This window comes from Anolis carolinensis, unplaced genomic scaffold (genome assembly GCF_035594765.1).
Source record: "Anolis carolinensis isolate JA03-04 unplaced genomic scaffold, rAnoCar3.1.pri scaffold_11, whole genome shotgun sequence".
NCBI lineage: Eukaryota > Metazoa > Chordata > Lepidosauria > Squamata > Dactyloidae > Anolis > Anolis carolinensis.
Genome location: NW_026943822.1, coordinates 9,488,144 through 9,504,415, shown reverse-complemented (window position 1 = coordinate 9,504,415; position 16,272 = coordinate 9,488,144). Strand labels below are relative to the sequence as shown.

Genomic DNA, 16,272 nt, shown 5'->3' with positions numbered 1-16,272 from the left:
AAAGGAACTACAAGTAGCTCTTTCTTTAACATACTCCTTTTTAAACACTGAGAAAAATGTTGTTTTTTTCCTCATGCTTTGCAATGTTTGAAAAAAATGGGAAAGGGGGTAGAAATTGACAAACTGGTGCCTGTGAAAAACATCTTTTTATGTGGAAGTCAATAGAGTGCGACTTTTAAGGAGCTGCAAGGATTTAAGCTTTTCAAAAAAGGCATGGAGCAAATATGTGGAACTTCAACTAAGAGAGACTCCAAGGGGGGAGATTTCATAGCAATGGTATGCGACAGGAATCAGGTTTCCAAACAGGTCTGGAGAGAAGGTCTGGAACAGGTTTTCAGTGCTTAAATCCTGTTGACAGGTATTTATTTAAACAACAGCTTGTTAAGGTGTTTTCTTAATAGCCCACCTTCAAAATCTATCCAGGTGGGTTATTTCTAGGTAAATGGGTAAATGAGCCACAAGTTACTCTCAATTGATCCCGTTCCAGCTGTAGAACCAGAGCTGTTGGCACCCATTTGCTACAAATTGCTGCGCCGACTTTCTATCTTAAAATTACAAGTTTGCAAAGGAAACGAGGGAGTGCAGAAATCAGTCTTGTTCACATGTTCAAGCTCACTTCATGCCAGGGGAGAAAGGAAGTGCTGTGAAGTGCGTGTGAAACAACCCACTTGCATGTCGTTCAAAGTACATGGTTTTGTAAGTGCCTCAACCAGGAGAATAAAATGACTTAGGTTTGCATTATACTTTTGGAGACTAGCGCCCCAACTCATGCTGAATTTGTTTACAAAAAACTGCATTCACAGCAAGAGGACAAAAAAACGACCAGAGCCCAATTTGGGAAACATATCTCTTCCTCTTATCTCAGTGGTTGTCAACCTGTGGGTCCTCAGATGTTTTGGACTACAACTCCCAAAAATCCCAGCCAGTTTACCAGCTGTAAGGATTTCTGGGAGTTGAAGGCCAAAACATCTGGCGACCCACAAGTTGAGAACCACAAGAATTTACAAACTCAGTCCAGCAGGATACCAGGGTGCATCTGCACTATAGAATTAATGCAGTTTGGCACCACTACACCAGCCACTGCTCAATACTATTAAATCCTGGGAGTTGTAGTTTGATGATGCACCAGCATAGTTTGACAGAGACGGCTGAAGACCTTGTGACATCCAACTCCCAGGATTCCCTACCATTGCATTGTATCAGTTAAAGTGTCAAAGTGCATTAATTCTACAATGCAGATGCCCCACCAGTTTTCTTGGAAGCTTATCCAGACTAGCACTGACTTAAGGAACCCTTTAACATGTGTCATGGCCTTATCCTATCTATCCTGAAATTTCTAGTTTGTAAATAGATGAGCTCCGTGGTTGTGAACCCAGGTTTGAGTGGAGCTATCCAAGGTGCTGAACCTATGTTGAAAGTAGGGGTTAACATTGAGGACAATACGCTCAATATCTGGACTCAAACCCAGAATGGATCCAGATACAAAAACCATCATTTTTAATTTTCAAGTAGTTGGTATATAATTTTGCTTCATTTTTAAAAAGCTAACAGATCCATTTTTATATTAACATTAACCTATTTCCCCAAATGCATGGCAGGGAACAGTATTCAAACCTCAGGCACATTTGCAACTACAGTAGAGTCTCACTTATCCAACATAAACGGGCCGGCAGAATGTTGGATAAGTGAATATGTTGGATAATAAGGAGGGATTAAGGAAAAGCTTATTAAACATCAAATTAGGTTATGATTTTACAAATTAAGCACCAAAACATCATGTTATACAACAAATTTGACAGAAAAGGTAGTTTAATACACAGTAATGCTATGTAGTAATTACTGTATTTATGAATTTAGCACCAAAATATTACGATGTATTGAAAACATTGACTACAAAAATGCGTTGGATAATCCAGAACGTTGGATAAGCGAGTGTTGGATAAGTGAGACTCTACTGTACTTAGTTGTGGAGCTGGGATCACAATAGAATAGGACATAGAAAATGACAACAGTATTATTAATATTGAAGATTATTAATATATCTTCAAAGGTATAAAGAAATTGCTTTACTAAGGGGATTCAACAAGAGACAGCTTCACTCCTTTTGCAGTGTAAGGACAACTTTTTTTAAGTTACTTCGATAGTTGTGGGATGTGGCTTACACTGATGGCTTGGTGTAGTTACAAAAAAAGAAATCCTTTTGTTCCTTTCAAAAAACGCAAACGTGTAAGCAAAAAATAAGGAAAGCAACAAGTTCTTATTTAAACAATAATATATAATTATATCTGGAACAAGCTGCTTTTTTCCCTATTGGTGCTCATTAGAATTTCCTCCTGCCGCTACCTAAAGTTACTTTTGAAGCTCTGCTTATATCCTGCCGTCTGTGTTCATGGACAATCCAGAACAGATGGCAATCCATATATAACAAAGTATTGCGTATGTTCTCCTTAAGTCAGATAAACATAAAATCAACAAATGTCAGAGAAAGATTCGGATATCAACAAGGTGACAATCCAAACCACAAGTGCAGAGACTGAGCTATAAATACATTTGTTTATTCATTTAAGTGAAAGGGAAGGAAGAAAAGGAAGGAAGGAAGGAAGGAAGGAAGGAAGGAAGGAAGGAAGGAAGGAAGGAAGATAGAGATATTGATATATATTTCTGAATTAATATTCAAAATCATTTTGATTCATTCAAACCAGAAGTTTAAACTTGATTGTACAATTATGCTAAAGAATTACACAGCATACACTAGCTCAAAGGCATCTGTACATTTAAAACACAAGCAGTTGAATAAGAATTTTTACTGGATGTTGTTCTGTGTTTTGTATGCATTTTATTTTATTTTATTGTAATTGTTTGGGCTTGCCCCCATGTTAGCCACCCCGAGTCCTTTCGGGAAGATGGAGGCGGGATACAAAAATAAAGTAGTTATTATTATTATTATTATTATTATTATTATTATTATTATTATTATTATTATTATTATCCCCTTTGCTCTTCCCTGGTTGTGCTGGAAAGCCAACGAGACCAAACGTTCCAACTTAGGAACTGAATATAATATAAATTCACTGCAAAAGGGTGGGCCATTTTCATACTGTGTTTATTTTGGGGCTGAAAACCCAACTTCTTCTTCAACATCAAAGCTTTCTTATAGTCAGTAGTCAAAAGATCCAACTAGTTTAGCAATAAAAGGTAAAAAAAAAAGAGCGAAGAGATTAATAAGACGATTAAAACGCAGGACAAGGTGTATATGAACAAGAGTGAGAACACTGCAAATAAATACAGGAGCAAGTTTCAACCTGAGTATAATCCAAGAAGTTGTCTTATCCTGGCTACCACAGAGAGAAACTTGGCAATAGCCACAGTCACGTGGATGAGATAATCTCCCAATTAAAACTTTACAAAGAATTGGGATGATCTATCAAGTAGATTTTTCGGCAGTGGATTAATTTTTGGGTGGAAAACCCAAGTCCAAGTTGAGATCTCTGGATCATCTGGGCCATTTGGGAGAAGATTTGGGAAGATTTAAAAGACATCAATTGCCCCCCAAAACTTCCAGATGTGGAGATTAGCTTTCCTCATTCATTTTAACACCTCAAATAGTTGACCATGTGGGCATGATGGACCCATGGCTGTATTTTTCCCAAACCCATCCCTATAGAAATGTCTTCAAAATAGTCCTCCAAAACAAAATATCATTTCCATCCCTAAATGCTGAGTGAATAAAAAGTATACTAGAATATCACTTATCCAACATAAACGGGCCGGCAGAATGTTGGATAAGCGAATATGTTGGATAATAAGGAGGGATTAAGGAAAAGCCTATTAAACATCAAATTAGGTTATGCTTTTACAAATTAAGCACCAAACAATCATGTTATACCACAAATTTGACAGAAAAAGTAGTTCAATACACAGTAATGCTATGTAGAAATTACTGTATTTACAAACTTGGCACCAAAATATCACGATGTATTGAAAACATTGACTACAAAAAAGTGTTGGATAATCCAGAACGTTGGATAAATGAGTGTTGGATAAGTGAGACTCTACTGTATTACATAGGTTTCTGCATAGCTGGAAGACCTATGTATTCCTGTATCTATGTTTACACCATAGGTTCTTTTGCTGAGAAGAACATAGATACAGGAATACATAGGTCTTCCAGCTATGCAGAAACCTATGTAATACAGCAAACTTCATGCATAAGGATAATTATCACCACAAGGCAGCAATGGTGTAAAACAGTTATAAATATGAGGACACATTGAAGGAAGGGAGAGAACGGTTTCTTTACCACATCAGTATCTCATTATTGCTCTGGAAAGAAAATTGAAAAAAAGGAGAGCGACACTTACATTCCCAAGACTTCTTCGTGCTTTTTGTTATCCTTTCCCCAGATTTCAACCTCCAACACATCCTTCCTGTCAGAGAAGTAGTGAAAATCAAACTGTTCCCTCCACTGTGGGTTTGCACTCTTACACAGAGTCTAGAAAACATGCGGTTACAAGGTTTATTTGTTTTTTCATCCATTATATATATAAAAAAAGAGAGAGAGGACAGTCTTGCTTCTTTCACAGAACAATTCAGAGGAGAGCAGAAGAGAAAGAACATCTTTTAAAAAGCAGCCAATGTTTAGAAGTACAGAACAGCTGGCATTTCCAACATAGAACACTCTTTGTATGCCACACCAGAGGATTTGATGCTTTGGCAATCTTTTGACAAAATGCATGCAAATGTAAACTATAACATTTTCAACCATCTGACAGCATAACCCTAATTCTGTGTCATTTGTAGGAGCTTAGAATTAGGCCTCTTTTTCAGCTTTTCTTTAAACAGAACCCTCTTCTGTTGGCTAACCTGACCCAATCACTCAGTTGGCTAAGACCAACAGGCTGAAGAATCAACAAAGGGTTGGAGAAGATGGGTAGTTATATCCCAGTTGAGCCGCTGAACTACTCTCGTCCCCTTTTAGGATACCATTTGTCCTATGAAGTGTCTTTTTTGCCTTTTCTCCAAACAAACAGCATCCTGTGAACAGGTTCTTTTAAAAATATTAAAATAGTGACATGAAACTCCACACTAAAAATTGAGCAACCCCATTTGTTGTATTTAATGTATATGGTTTCTTAAAGCCGGCAACTCATGAGGAAGGCTATGCAGAGCAGTTTGGTCCTCAGAACAAATACCACTATCACCACCGTCATCATCACCTTGACTGCCTCCCATGACTGAGAGCCAAAGTGGCCAAACATGTCCCCTCCGTAGGCATAAATTATGCAATACATCTAATGGAAACAGGTCTTCAGATAACTGCTGTGTCTTTCCAACTCTCTCCAAATCACATGCACACAAATCAGTTTTTTTTACCCATTTCATCACTCTGCACTCACCACCTTGCTTTTATACTTCTGATCTCCCATTTTTAACAGGACAAACATTTGTGTCATCCCCCCAGCAGGGATATTCTTCCCTTCCAGTAAAGCAATGGTAACGGTTCCATTCCACAGTTGGTTTTTTTGTAAAGAATCTTCCAGCCTAGAAGTTCGCATGAAGCTTGCCTAAAGTGGAAGAAAAACAGAGGCAAAATTCTGTGTTGAGCACTTCTTTGTTATAAGGGAAATAGTCAAAGTTGGGAAGTAGACAAAGTGTGGGTTGCGTGGGGAGCCCAACATCATGTTTATATTCTCCAGCACTGTTAAGAATTTCTATTCTTCATTGGAATTTGGTTTTAAAAGGAGCTACTCATGTTGCTGAGCTTAGGGATAAAGTTCAGGTTTCCTTCAAACTTTGGGCTGAATTCTGGAAAGGATTGTGGATGCCATTGATACGGAGTCACAGGTGCCCCATTGGCTTGGACATTCCTTCACATTTGAGATGGAAATAACATTAAACAACTCTTGAGGAAACTCTAACAAGAAAAATTCTGGACTCATAAAAAAATTGTGGATCAAGACTCATCCTGCACAAAATTTGCACATAGTTATTATCCAAAGAAAACCACATATCTGCACAGAACATATTTCTTTGCAGAATCATTCTTACAGGTGCATAAAAAGCTATCCCCCTGCACAGAAAAAAGTGATTGTGCAGAATTATTCTTCACAAAATTTGGACTTGCTTGGAAAGCCACATTTCTTGCGCAGAAAGCAATATTTCTGTGCAGAAAAGTTTGTTTCCAGTACAGAAAATGTTTTCTGCACTGTTTTTTTCCACAAACTGCAATAAGTGAATTTTGTGCAGGATAAGTTCTGAATTATGAATAGGTCTCAGAACCTATGGGTATCAAATCCTTCCTTACACCAGAAAGAAAATGAATAAAATTGCTTGTCTCTTCCTTCAAAAAGAAATTCACTGAAGTACTGTATCAGAATATTAATCTATATTTGAGGGGAAAAGACAAATCATAACAAAGATCGGCACTCCATTGTGCATTTAAATATATCTTTTGAATGGGCTGAGAATTGTGTCATAATATTCTGAAAGTGTGAAAATCAGTAAATAGTAACAAATCTACACATTTATCTAGGAAATACAGCTTAAATCATTCACTACTGGAATTTGAAAATATCAAACATGTCAAACATTCTTACATGTGGGACTTCACTTGTTATGGAAAATTAATTCATTTGTATTTTAAATTGATTATTTTTAAGAAGTTTTGGCTAACAGCAAGACAGATATGCTTAGAGGGATATTTGAGTCACTCAGAAACAAGAGTTTCAATATCGAACTCTTAAGTTGATTACAAAACAGACAAATACAGGTATTTTGTTGTCTTCTTTTTAAAACAAGTTTACCTAAAACAGAAACATACCCAGAGTGCTCCAAAATTGTTCTTCTGTGCTAAACATCCATGGCCTTTATATTCTGACAGAGGGATCCATCTACTTTTGTGGAATCACAGGATTCCATTCAAAGTACAGCATTTGAATTTTTGGACAAAACACCCACTTTTAAAAAATGCAAATGGGATTCAGCTTCATAAATCTAGTTACAGGCTTTTTAAAAAGAAGTTCCTTCACAAGCCAAAACAGCAGAAACATGTATGTTTCCCATAGACAGACTTCAAAGTCCCTATAGACTTTTCCTTCTGCCCTCCCAACCCTACCTTCTAACACTAAAAGCAGAAAACTATTCCAAACTCCATTTTCTCTTTTCCCTTTCATGCTTCCATTTCCCCACTTTACTTTCCCATTTAAAGAAAGGGGGGGAGAGGGTGCAATGTCCACCAGGGCTCAAAGGTCAAGTCTGCAATCTGTCAATTGCCAAAGAAAAATGGTCCCGCTTCCTTGAAATATGCTCTAAAATAATTTTGCGGCTTGGTACGTCCTAATTTTTTTGAATTGGATGTTTGTCTTGGAACGGCTTCTTTCTGCCTTGTCCATAAAAACAGGCCCACTTAAGCACTGCGAGGCCGGTGAAAATGGAATCTAAGGCTGGCCATTAAAAAGGCTTGGGAGATTGCTTCCATATGGCTGAACAGCATGGGAGCGGAGAGGCCATGGCCTCCAGCAGGATTCACTTGGCTGGGATGCTCCTGGTCTATCCGCGGACACTCGTTGCATTACAGGGGAACATCTGGATTATTGCTCGTAATGTCCCTGGGAAATATCCACTTCCCATCAAAAGCCTTTATCTATCTCCACCGTACTTTGAACATTTTAGTGCATCGCGCAGCTGTGTTTGATGTGTGCGGCACTTGCAGGATGGAAATCCAAACTGACTGCCCCCCTTTCCCTTTCAAACTCCTGCCTGGACTTTCTTGCCTTTCCCTCCTTGTTCATGTGTAAGCGGAGGGTATTTGAGGCTAGTTCTCAAAGAGACAAAACATACCCACACACAGGCATACTTTGGGACATTTCTTGTTACATTCCAGACTCAAAGGAAAAGGGAGATGAGAACATGAAGAAGTGGGGAAAGTTTTCTTGAGTTACTCCCACCCTGTTTCCCCTAAAATAAGACATCTCCTGAAAATAAGACCTAGTAGAGATTTTGCTGAATTGCTAAATATAAGGCCTCCCCTGAAAGTAAGACCTAGCAAAGTTTTTGTTTGGAAGCATGCCCGCCAAACAGAACACCTCAGCTTGCAGGATTGCTAAATGTACATACCATAGATTGTTGTACATGGAAATAATGGTAGTAACAAGGGATTCTTGATAGGATTCAGTTTGTCTGGTTATGCTGGTTTGTGATGACAACTACTGTACAGTATATAATAAATGCTCATTTTTTTGTTCAGCAATAAATGTGAATTCTTCTTCATGGAAAAATAAGACATCCCCTGAAAATAAGACCTAGTGCATCTTTGGGAGCAAAAATTAACATAAGACACTGTCTTATTTTTGGGGAAACATGGTACTTGTTTCCAAAGCTAAAATATGAGGAGCAGGGCGTTCTACTTTGGAGGCCCTTCAACCATCTACATACATGTTTGAGCTAAATTTCATTTCCTGTTCACTCTCTGCCTAAATGCACACTTTCAGTCAGATTTGGACTATAAACAACAATATTTTTGTCATTTATAAAGAAAATAAACTCAAGCTTTATTCTCTACAGGACAGATTTAAACCCATCATTAGTTATCCCACAAACACCATTTCCAAGGAAATGTTTATATGCAATAATGCACAAATATTTCTTCATATCTTCATCAACCAGCCCTGTCATCCAAGCTTCTGCAATCTACATCCTTGCTATAGCTGTACTCCAATAACACAAATCAAACCACTCTCTGTTATCTAACCAAGTTGCCCAAAGGTCTGGAAACCAAGCCTTATGGGGAATGATCTAGGAGCTGGGAATATTTAGTTCTGGGAAAGGAAGAATGAGAGATGGTGTGACAGTTATCTTTAAATAATGTCCTTGAGAAGGTGGAGTCAGCTTGTTTTCTGCTTCTCCAGAGACCAGAATGTGAACCAATGGATTCAAATGACAAGAAAGGAGATTCCACCTAAAGATGAAGACACATTGTTTTACTCTAGGACAGCAGTGTAAAAGCATTGTTCCTCCAGATGTTTTTGACTTTAGTTCCCAGAATTCATGGCCATTGGACAAGCTAGCCAGGTCTTCTAGAAATTGGAGTCCCAAACACGTGGAGGACCAAAGTTTGGACACCACTGCTTTAGAACATTGCTTACCAAATATTGGCCTTCAGCTTCCAGAAGGACTGATAGTTGATCAAGTTCAATGGGTTTTTGGAGAATTGAAGTCCAAAAGAGACCGATGACCTAACTTTCGAAAGTACTTCTCTAGGAGAAAGGTGTTTAATAGTAGAATAGACTTGTTGTCTTGGAGAATGGTGAGGCTTTCCATCTTGGGAAGTCTTGAAATCATGAATGCTTGGGGAAAGTATTCCTACATGGCAAATGGTTAGAATGGTTCTAACTCTGTAATTCTATGATTCCTCAACACTATTTCCCAGTCATAGTTCAAAGCATCTCTAATGAAGACCATGAAAACACATGCCTGGTGGACATCTAAGCTGTATGCATACCTGCCAAGATGCAGTCTTATCAGTTTCACAATCACCATAGTTAGCAGAAGGAACCAATGAAGCCAAGGCAGGAAATAATATTATAAAGACATCATACTTTTGAGTTTCAGTTACACCATCTTGCAACACATATGCACAGTCACATATAGTTTAGATCTTGCACTTTTTTACTTATGTTCACTTTGGTGAGAGCTACTCAGATTTCATGCTGATTCTGGCTCAGAAAGGGATGCAAAAAAAAAAAAAAAAGATCGTATCTGACCTCCCAAATAAGGATGTAAAGAATACTCATAAATTATCTCATCCTCAACCAAGGAAGGTTGGGGGCATCTCACACATCAAGACACTCTGCCAAGAAAACAGGAAAAAGCCACAAGGTTCTTCATATATTGGGACTTTTTACACAGAAGACTTGTTTATATGACAGAAAAAAATGGAATCATGCTCCCACACAACTATCAATGGAATAGAACTCACAGTGACTCACATTAGTGTGTCTGTTTGTGTACGTTTTGCATCCATATGTTTCCTGGTTCAAGACCTGTTTGAGTAGCTTAACAAACTGAAAAAATCTAAATTGTAAGCTCACAGGTAAGGGTGGCAAACAATGCGGTAGTAAATGAAGCACATGGGAACTTGATATCAGTTTATGTTTCTATAATTGTACAATGTGGCCCTCTGGGCCCATGCTTTGTGCCTGTACTTCTACTCTTTTAAAAAAGTTATATTTAAATATAATTTTTAAAAAATTATTTCCAATATTTTTAAATGTACACATTCAATGTTTATGTGATGTAAAACAAACAATATGTTATCAAAGTTAAAAGAAGAAGAAGCACAAATATTGACACAACCAAAAGAATGCAATTTGACAAGGATGCAATAAGGAAGTCGAAAGACTTGTGAAGAGATCAAAAAAGCAACCCCTCACACACACACACACACACACACACACACCCCTTTGTGGCAACTACCGTCTATACTTGAGTATAAGCCAACCCAAATATAAGCCGAGGCACCTAATTTTACCACAAAAAAACTGGGAAAACATTGACTCCAGTATAAGCCGAGATACCAATAAAATTACATTAATTGAGGCATCAGTAGTTTAAATGTTTTTGAATCTTTACATCAAACTGTAATTTAAGATATGACTGTTCAACTCTGATTAAATCATTATTTTCATCTTCTTCAATGTAAATGTGCTTATGTATCCTTGTAATAATAATAGAGTGAAATAATAAATGTAATAATAAATAGAGTAAAATAATAAATTTATTAATAATAAATAGAGTAAAATAAATGTAAAGGTAACAACAACAATAGAGTAAAATAATAAATGTAATAATAATAAATAGAGTAAAATAATAAATGTAACAATACCTAATGGAGCAGCTCTTGAATATTTTATTTAAAGACCCTAAAAATCCGTTACCTAGATGACCTTTACTCAAAAATCTTGTTTTTCCATGAAACTGTCGACAGGACATGTTCTGCCTGACATTTGCTCTTTGCTCACAATGTAAGGTCATGCAAACTACAGTAATGATTTGGTTGCTGGATGATGCATACGTGGGATGAACTATGAACATGTCACCTGAGGATAGTGCATACGTAGAGCAAACTATGGACACTTCACCTGATGTGATGAGTAATGAGTTATATAAGTTACAAGGCAACTACGCATGTCCAAAAGGATTGTAATAGTCAGCAAATTCCATTGTCAGTTAGCTTCTGCGCATGCTTCTGTAAAATTGTATAAATTGGAAAGCCACTACAGGCAAGGGTGGCATTGCGTTTTCTGGGCATTAGTTAACATTGTCACCTGCTCTTGGCCAAAAGTAAACTATCTTGAAGACAACTTCTGCTGTCAGTCTGCTTTCTTCACCCGCGTCCAAACGAAATTCCACAACATACCAATAATGGAGAAAAATAATAAATATACCATATATACTTGAGTATAATCTGACCCAAATATAAGCCAACCAGGACCCTCATCCGAGTATAAGCCAAGGAGGGTTTTTTTCAGTCTTAAAAAAGGGCTGAAAAACTAGGCTTATACTCGAGTATATACAGTAAGTCCTACCACTCTGTAGACACAGTTCAAAGAGAGGAGCAACAAGGCTCCCCAAAGAGCATTGCCAGAGACCAAACAATAAATGAGAGGGAAGACATAGTGCAGCAGAGTCCAGTGCAAATGCACACACCTACACAGCTGCAAACACAAAGATCTTCATGCACTCAAAAGAGGGAGGTTAAAAATTTGGCCTCATGTCAACTCCGAGTCCTTCTTTCAGCCAGTTTGTCCAATCGTTTGGACACCCAGGTGCCACTCACATTCGTTGGGCTTCCACCGCAAAGGAGGGAATCGTGGCTGGTGCACTATCACCTCCCCGAAGCAAATGCAATCAGCCAAGCAGGGCTCATTGAGCATGCAAAGTTTGCTCAGTTGTGCAAGAAGGACATCCTTCCCCTGTGGCGAGAAGGACCCAGGTATCTGAGAGAAGTGAACCGGAGTAGATGCATTCTAATGCGGCTGGTCGTAAGCAGGCCTTTTTATGGGCCTTGCAGAAAACGCAACACAACAACAGTGGCCTAGAAAAGAGCAGGGCATTTAAGCTCTCTTTCCTTCCTTCTAATATATGGATGAGTGCATCCAAGTTGGGCAAATTTCTTTCCCATTCTGATACTTTGCCAAGATAAGTCATCATTACATAAGTCACTACAACAAATACTGAACATTTTCTGCAACTTGGTCATTTTAATCGGTCCAGGTATATGCTTGTTCTGTGCAATAATGTTTTTACAGAGTGTCTTGTTTATTTATTTATTGTTTTTTCTAATTTTGAATTTTTTTTATAAAGAGTATGTTATCGTCATTTTATACTTTTGATATTAAGTGAAGTAGTGGCATTGAATGTTTGCTGTTTATATGTGTGTTTCCCTTGTTTATGCCTCCCCCAGCACTTTACCTAGTTTGTATTGATGAATATAGTATCCCCCTAGTTTCCCATAGTTGGTCCATGAAACCATCAATAGTTGGCGTTATTTGCTGCATAATATTTTAATAATAGTTTTAAATTAATGTTACTGTTGTTTATATAATTTATGTCTAGTCTCTGCTATGTTAGATTGGGTTTTTTTGGGACAGAGTTGTTTGTTTTATGTTTATTATTTATGAACTGAATCTAGCAATGAATGTTTGCCAACTGCCCTGAGAGGAAAGCAAGCTACACAAATTTTTCATGACTCCCAGATTTTTAGGGGATCTCAAATGGAGTATTGGCCCACATTTTAAGACGTGTTGTCCTAGATCATGGCATATAACTTTCTAATTCTGTATAGCGTATAAGGCAAAGGGAGGAACATACTGAAATCTGAAGGGTTGTATCTCCTAATTTTGGGCACCACTTATTATTATTATTATTATTATTATTATTATTATTATTATTGTATGACACAGCAAACAAGATAGATATGTTGGATTTCGTTTGACAAAATCACAAGTTGAACACTTCCCAAGTGTCTAGGACTGTGTGATGTATTTTCGGATGATGCGCGCAGATCCCAGTCAGGTGACCTTTTGCAGTTGGCAGATCGCAATTTTGTCAATGTCTATTGTTTCCAAATGCTGGCTGAGATCTTTTGGCATGGCACCCAATGTGCCAATCACCACCGGGACCACCTGCACTGGTTCTGCCAGAGTCTTTGAAGATCAATCTTGAGGTCCTAATAGCGGCTGAGTTTTTCCTGTTGTTTTTCATCAATGCGACTGTCACCTGGGATGGCAACATCAATGATCCAAAACCTTTTTCTTTTTCACAGCTGTGATGTCTGGTGTGTTGTGTTCCAGAACTTTGTCAGTCTGGATTCGGAAGTCCCACAGTATCTTTGAAGTCCCACAGTATCTTTACGTGCTCATTTTCCAATACTTTTGCAGGTTGTGATCCCACCAGTTCTTTACTGCTGGGAGGTGGTATTTGATGCATAAGTTCCAATGAATCATTTGGGCCACATAGTTGTGCCTCTGTTTGTAGTCTGTCTGTGCGATTTTCTTACAGCAGCTGAGGATATGATCAATGGTTTTGTCGGTTTCCTTGCACAGTCTGCATATTATTATTATTATTATTATTATTATTATTATTATTATTATTATTATTATTATTATTATTATTAGATTTATTTATACCTCAGTTTATCTCCCCGGAGTGGGACTCAAAGCGGCTAAGATCTAGAGCCTGTTTCAGGTTCTAGATGTTGGAGGAGAAGAGTCGTTGTACTTTTCTACTCAAGCTGTTGAAGGACAGAACTGTAGATAACACACATCACATTTGGTCCCATTCCACCTCCCCCCCAATCCCGCAAATTGTCCCAAAGAGTCTGAGTCCCCGCTCCAAAATGTTAAAAAATAGGGTGAAAAATTACCTCAATTTAGACTGAATGGCAGTGGCAAAATGGTATAAAATCATGGTAGTTTGGCTAGTTAGAACTTACAGCCCCAAACAAGAAAAAACATTAAAACATGTTAACGTTAGGCCAAATATATAATAATAATAATAATAATAATAATAATAATAATAATAATAATAATAATAATAATTTTATTTTTATATCCCGCCCCATCTCCCCGAAGGAACTCGGGGCGGCTTACATGGGGCCAAGCCCAGGCCAAACAAGCAATGCAAAACACAACAATAAAACAAATCAATCAACAATAAAACAAATCATAAAACTAATGTGATCACATAAAATAGACATAAAAGGTAAGGTAAAGGTTTTCCCTGATGTTAAGTCCAGTCATGTCTGACTCTGGGGGTTGGTGTTCATCTCCAATTCTAAGCCGAAGAGCCGGCGTTGTCCGTAGACACCTCCAAGGTCATGTGTACGGCATGACTGCATGGAGCGCTGTTACCTTCCCGCCGGAGCGGTACCTATTGATCTACTCACATTGGCATGTTTTCGAACTGCTAGGTTGGCAGAAGCTAGAGCTAACAGCGGGCGCTCACTCCACTCCCGGGATTTGAACCTGGGACCTTTCGGTCTGCAAGTTCAGCAGCTCTGCGCTTTAACACAATTCACCACCGGGGCTCTAGCAATACAAACTGAGGAGCCATTATTACTCGTATATACACTTTCAGACTGCCTGTACAGTTGCATCAGACACTGTGAGCAACTAGATCTTGTTCTGGATATGGCAAAGCAAGGAAGAAAAGCAGCCCCAACATCTCACCAGCAACAGAGTGGGAAAGGTGGGTCTCAGCAAGGAGCAATTGCAGCTAAGGTAGAGCACTGAGCACAGAGTTGTTGAACCTGTTGCTTGGGCATGAGCTGAAAGGCTACTTGGTGGAATTTATGGAGAGCAAAGAGCCAGCAGAAAGTATGGAGCAGAAAAGGCAGGAAACATAACAGGGCATTTTGCATATCTGATTTGCGACTCATATAGTGATACGGTAGTGAAGTAAGTCTAGGGACTGCATACATCCTATGGGCCAAAATTTTCCCACTCTAACCTACAGCAATGCAGTTATGTCAGCCACTGGTTTCTGTTTGAAATGTAGAGTCTCAGTTGTGTACAGTTGGCATGCCACATATGCAAATTTAGCAGTCGTGGATTTGATTATTTGTGGGTTTGTTGCTCCCCTGAAGCCTGCCAATGCATTGATTCAGGTCATAGTTGGCAAGCCCATTGCTATGGCCTTGGTTTGTGAAAAGTTTCCCAACCACCCTCTCAAAGTCTACAAACTAGCAGACTTTGGTGGGAAGTGCCTGGAGACTCAACTATGCCTCCTAAATTTGTGAGGAGCGATGTAGTGGCAATTTCAGCTGACATAAAGTCCCACCAAAATGTGCTGGGGTTGGAGTTGCAGTGACTTCAGCTGCCACCCACCACCCACTGAAGTCTGCATCCACACCTTACCAAAGTCCCATCACCATTAGTAGTAACAGGAGTGAATTCTTGCTTGTTTGGTTGATTTAATAGAAGGGAGACCAAAAATGGAATAAAAGAACCAACTTTCACAAATGAGAGAGCATTGTAAGAGTTGAGGGAGAGATGAGAGAATATGGCTTCTCTTGGTATACAGATCCATTAGAGAGTATAATGTGTGTTTTTATTTCCTTCTGGTCTCTTAATCCAGTCCATCCACATATTTTCTGCCCCATCACACTCCTCTTGACCATTCTTCCATAACCTCTCCTGCCTCTCCGAGACACCGCTATTCCCCAAGCGCACGAGTTTTTTTTCTTTGTAGCCTTTATATTTCTCCTCTGCACACATAAACCAAAAAAACAGGCGAGAGGGAGGGCAGGGGAGAGAAAGGAGCCCATCGTGTTTCCTCAGCCTGGCACTTCCTAACTAAAGATAGTTATTGATGTACAAGGCTGGCGTTTTAGTGTGGCAGCCGAATCAATAAACCAGGAAATACTGCTTTGTCAAGAGTGGCTCAAGTAGTCTTTCTGGGAAACTCTTTACTGCTTCTCAGATGGTCACTGAAGCTCTTTCCTAGCGGATCGCTTCGGAGCCTGATCTCTGGCTTGCGTGAGGAACGCTGAAACTCTCCTACCCTCTAGTGACAGCAAGGGGGAAAGGCCCCAAAATAAAACTAAAAATAACTGGAATGAAATAGTAGGGTTTTTGCTTCTCCTAATGTCTCCCTCTCTAGTTGAAGATTTTTCTGCATGAAAACACATGCTTTGTTACTCAGTGGAATTTCTGCATAAATGTTAGCCTGGAAGAAATGGAGGTGTGGAGAAGGAATATAAGAGAAATATGA

General features: G+C 38.7%; 1 protein-coding gene across 2 annotated transcripts in view; it reads right to left on the bottom strand.

Moving 5' to 3' along the window:
- The window catches only part of mctp2 (multiple C2 and transmembrane domain containing 2), a 118,708-nt gene that overhangs the window by 69,700 nt on the left and 32,736 nt on the right, over positions 1-16,272 (bottom strand). For both annotated transcript variants that reach the window (XM_008118852.3, XM_062962984.1), the window contains 2 exons: positions 5,397-5,564; positions 4,362-4,492 (listed from right to left, as the gene is read on the bottom strand). In XM_008118852.3, coding sequence (XP_008117059.2) covers positions 4,362-4,492; positions 5,397-5,564 — 299 coding nt within the window. The remainder of the gene's footprint in view (positions 1-4,361; positions 4,493-5,396; positions 5,565-16,272) is intronic.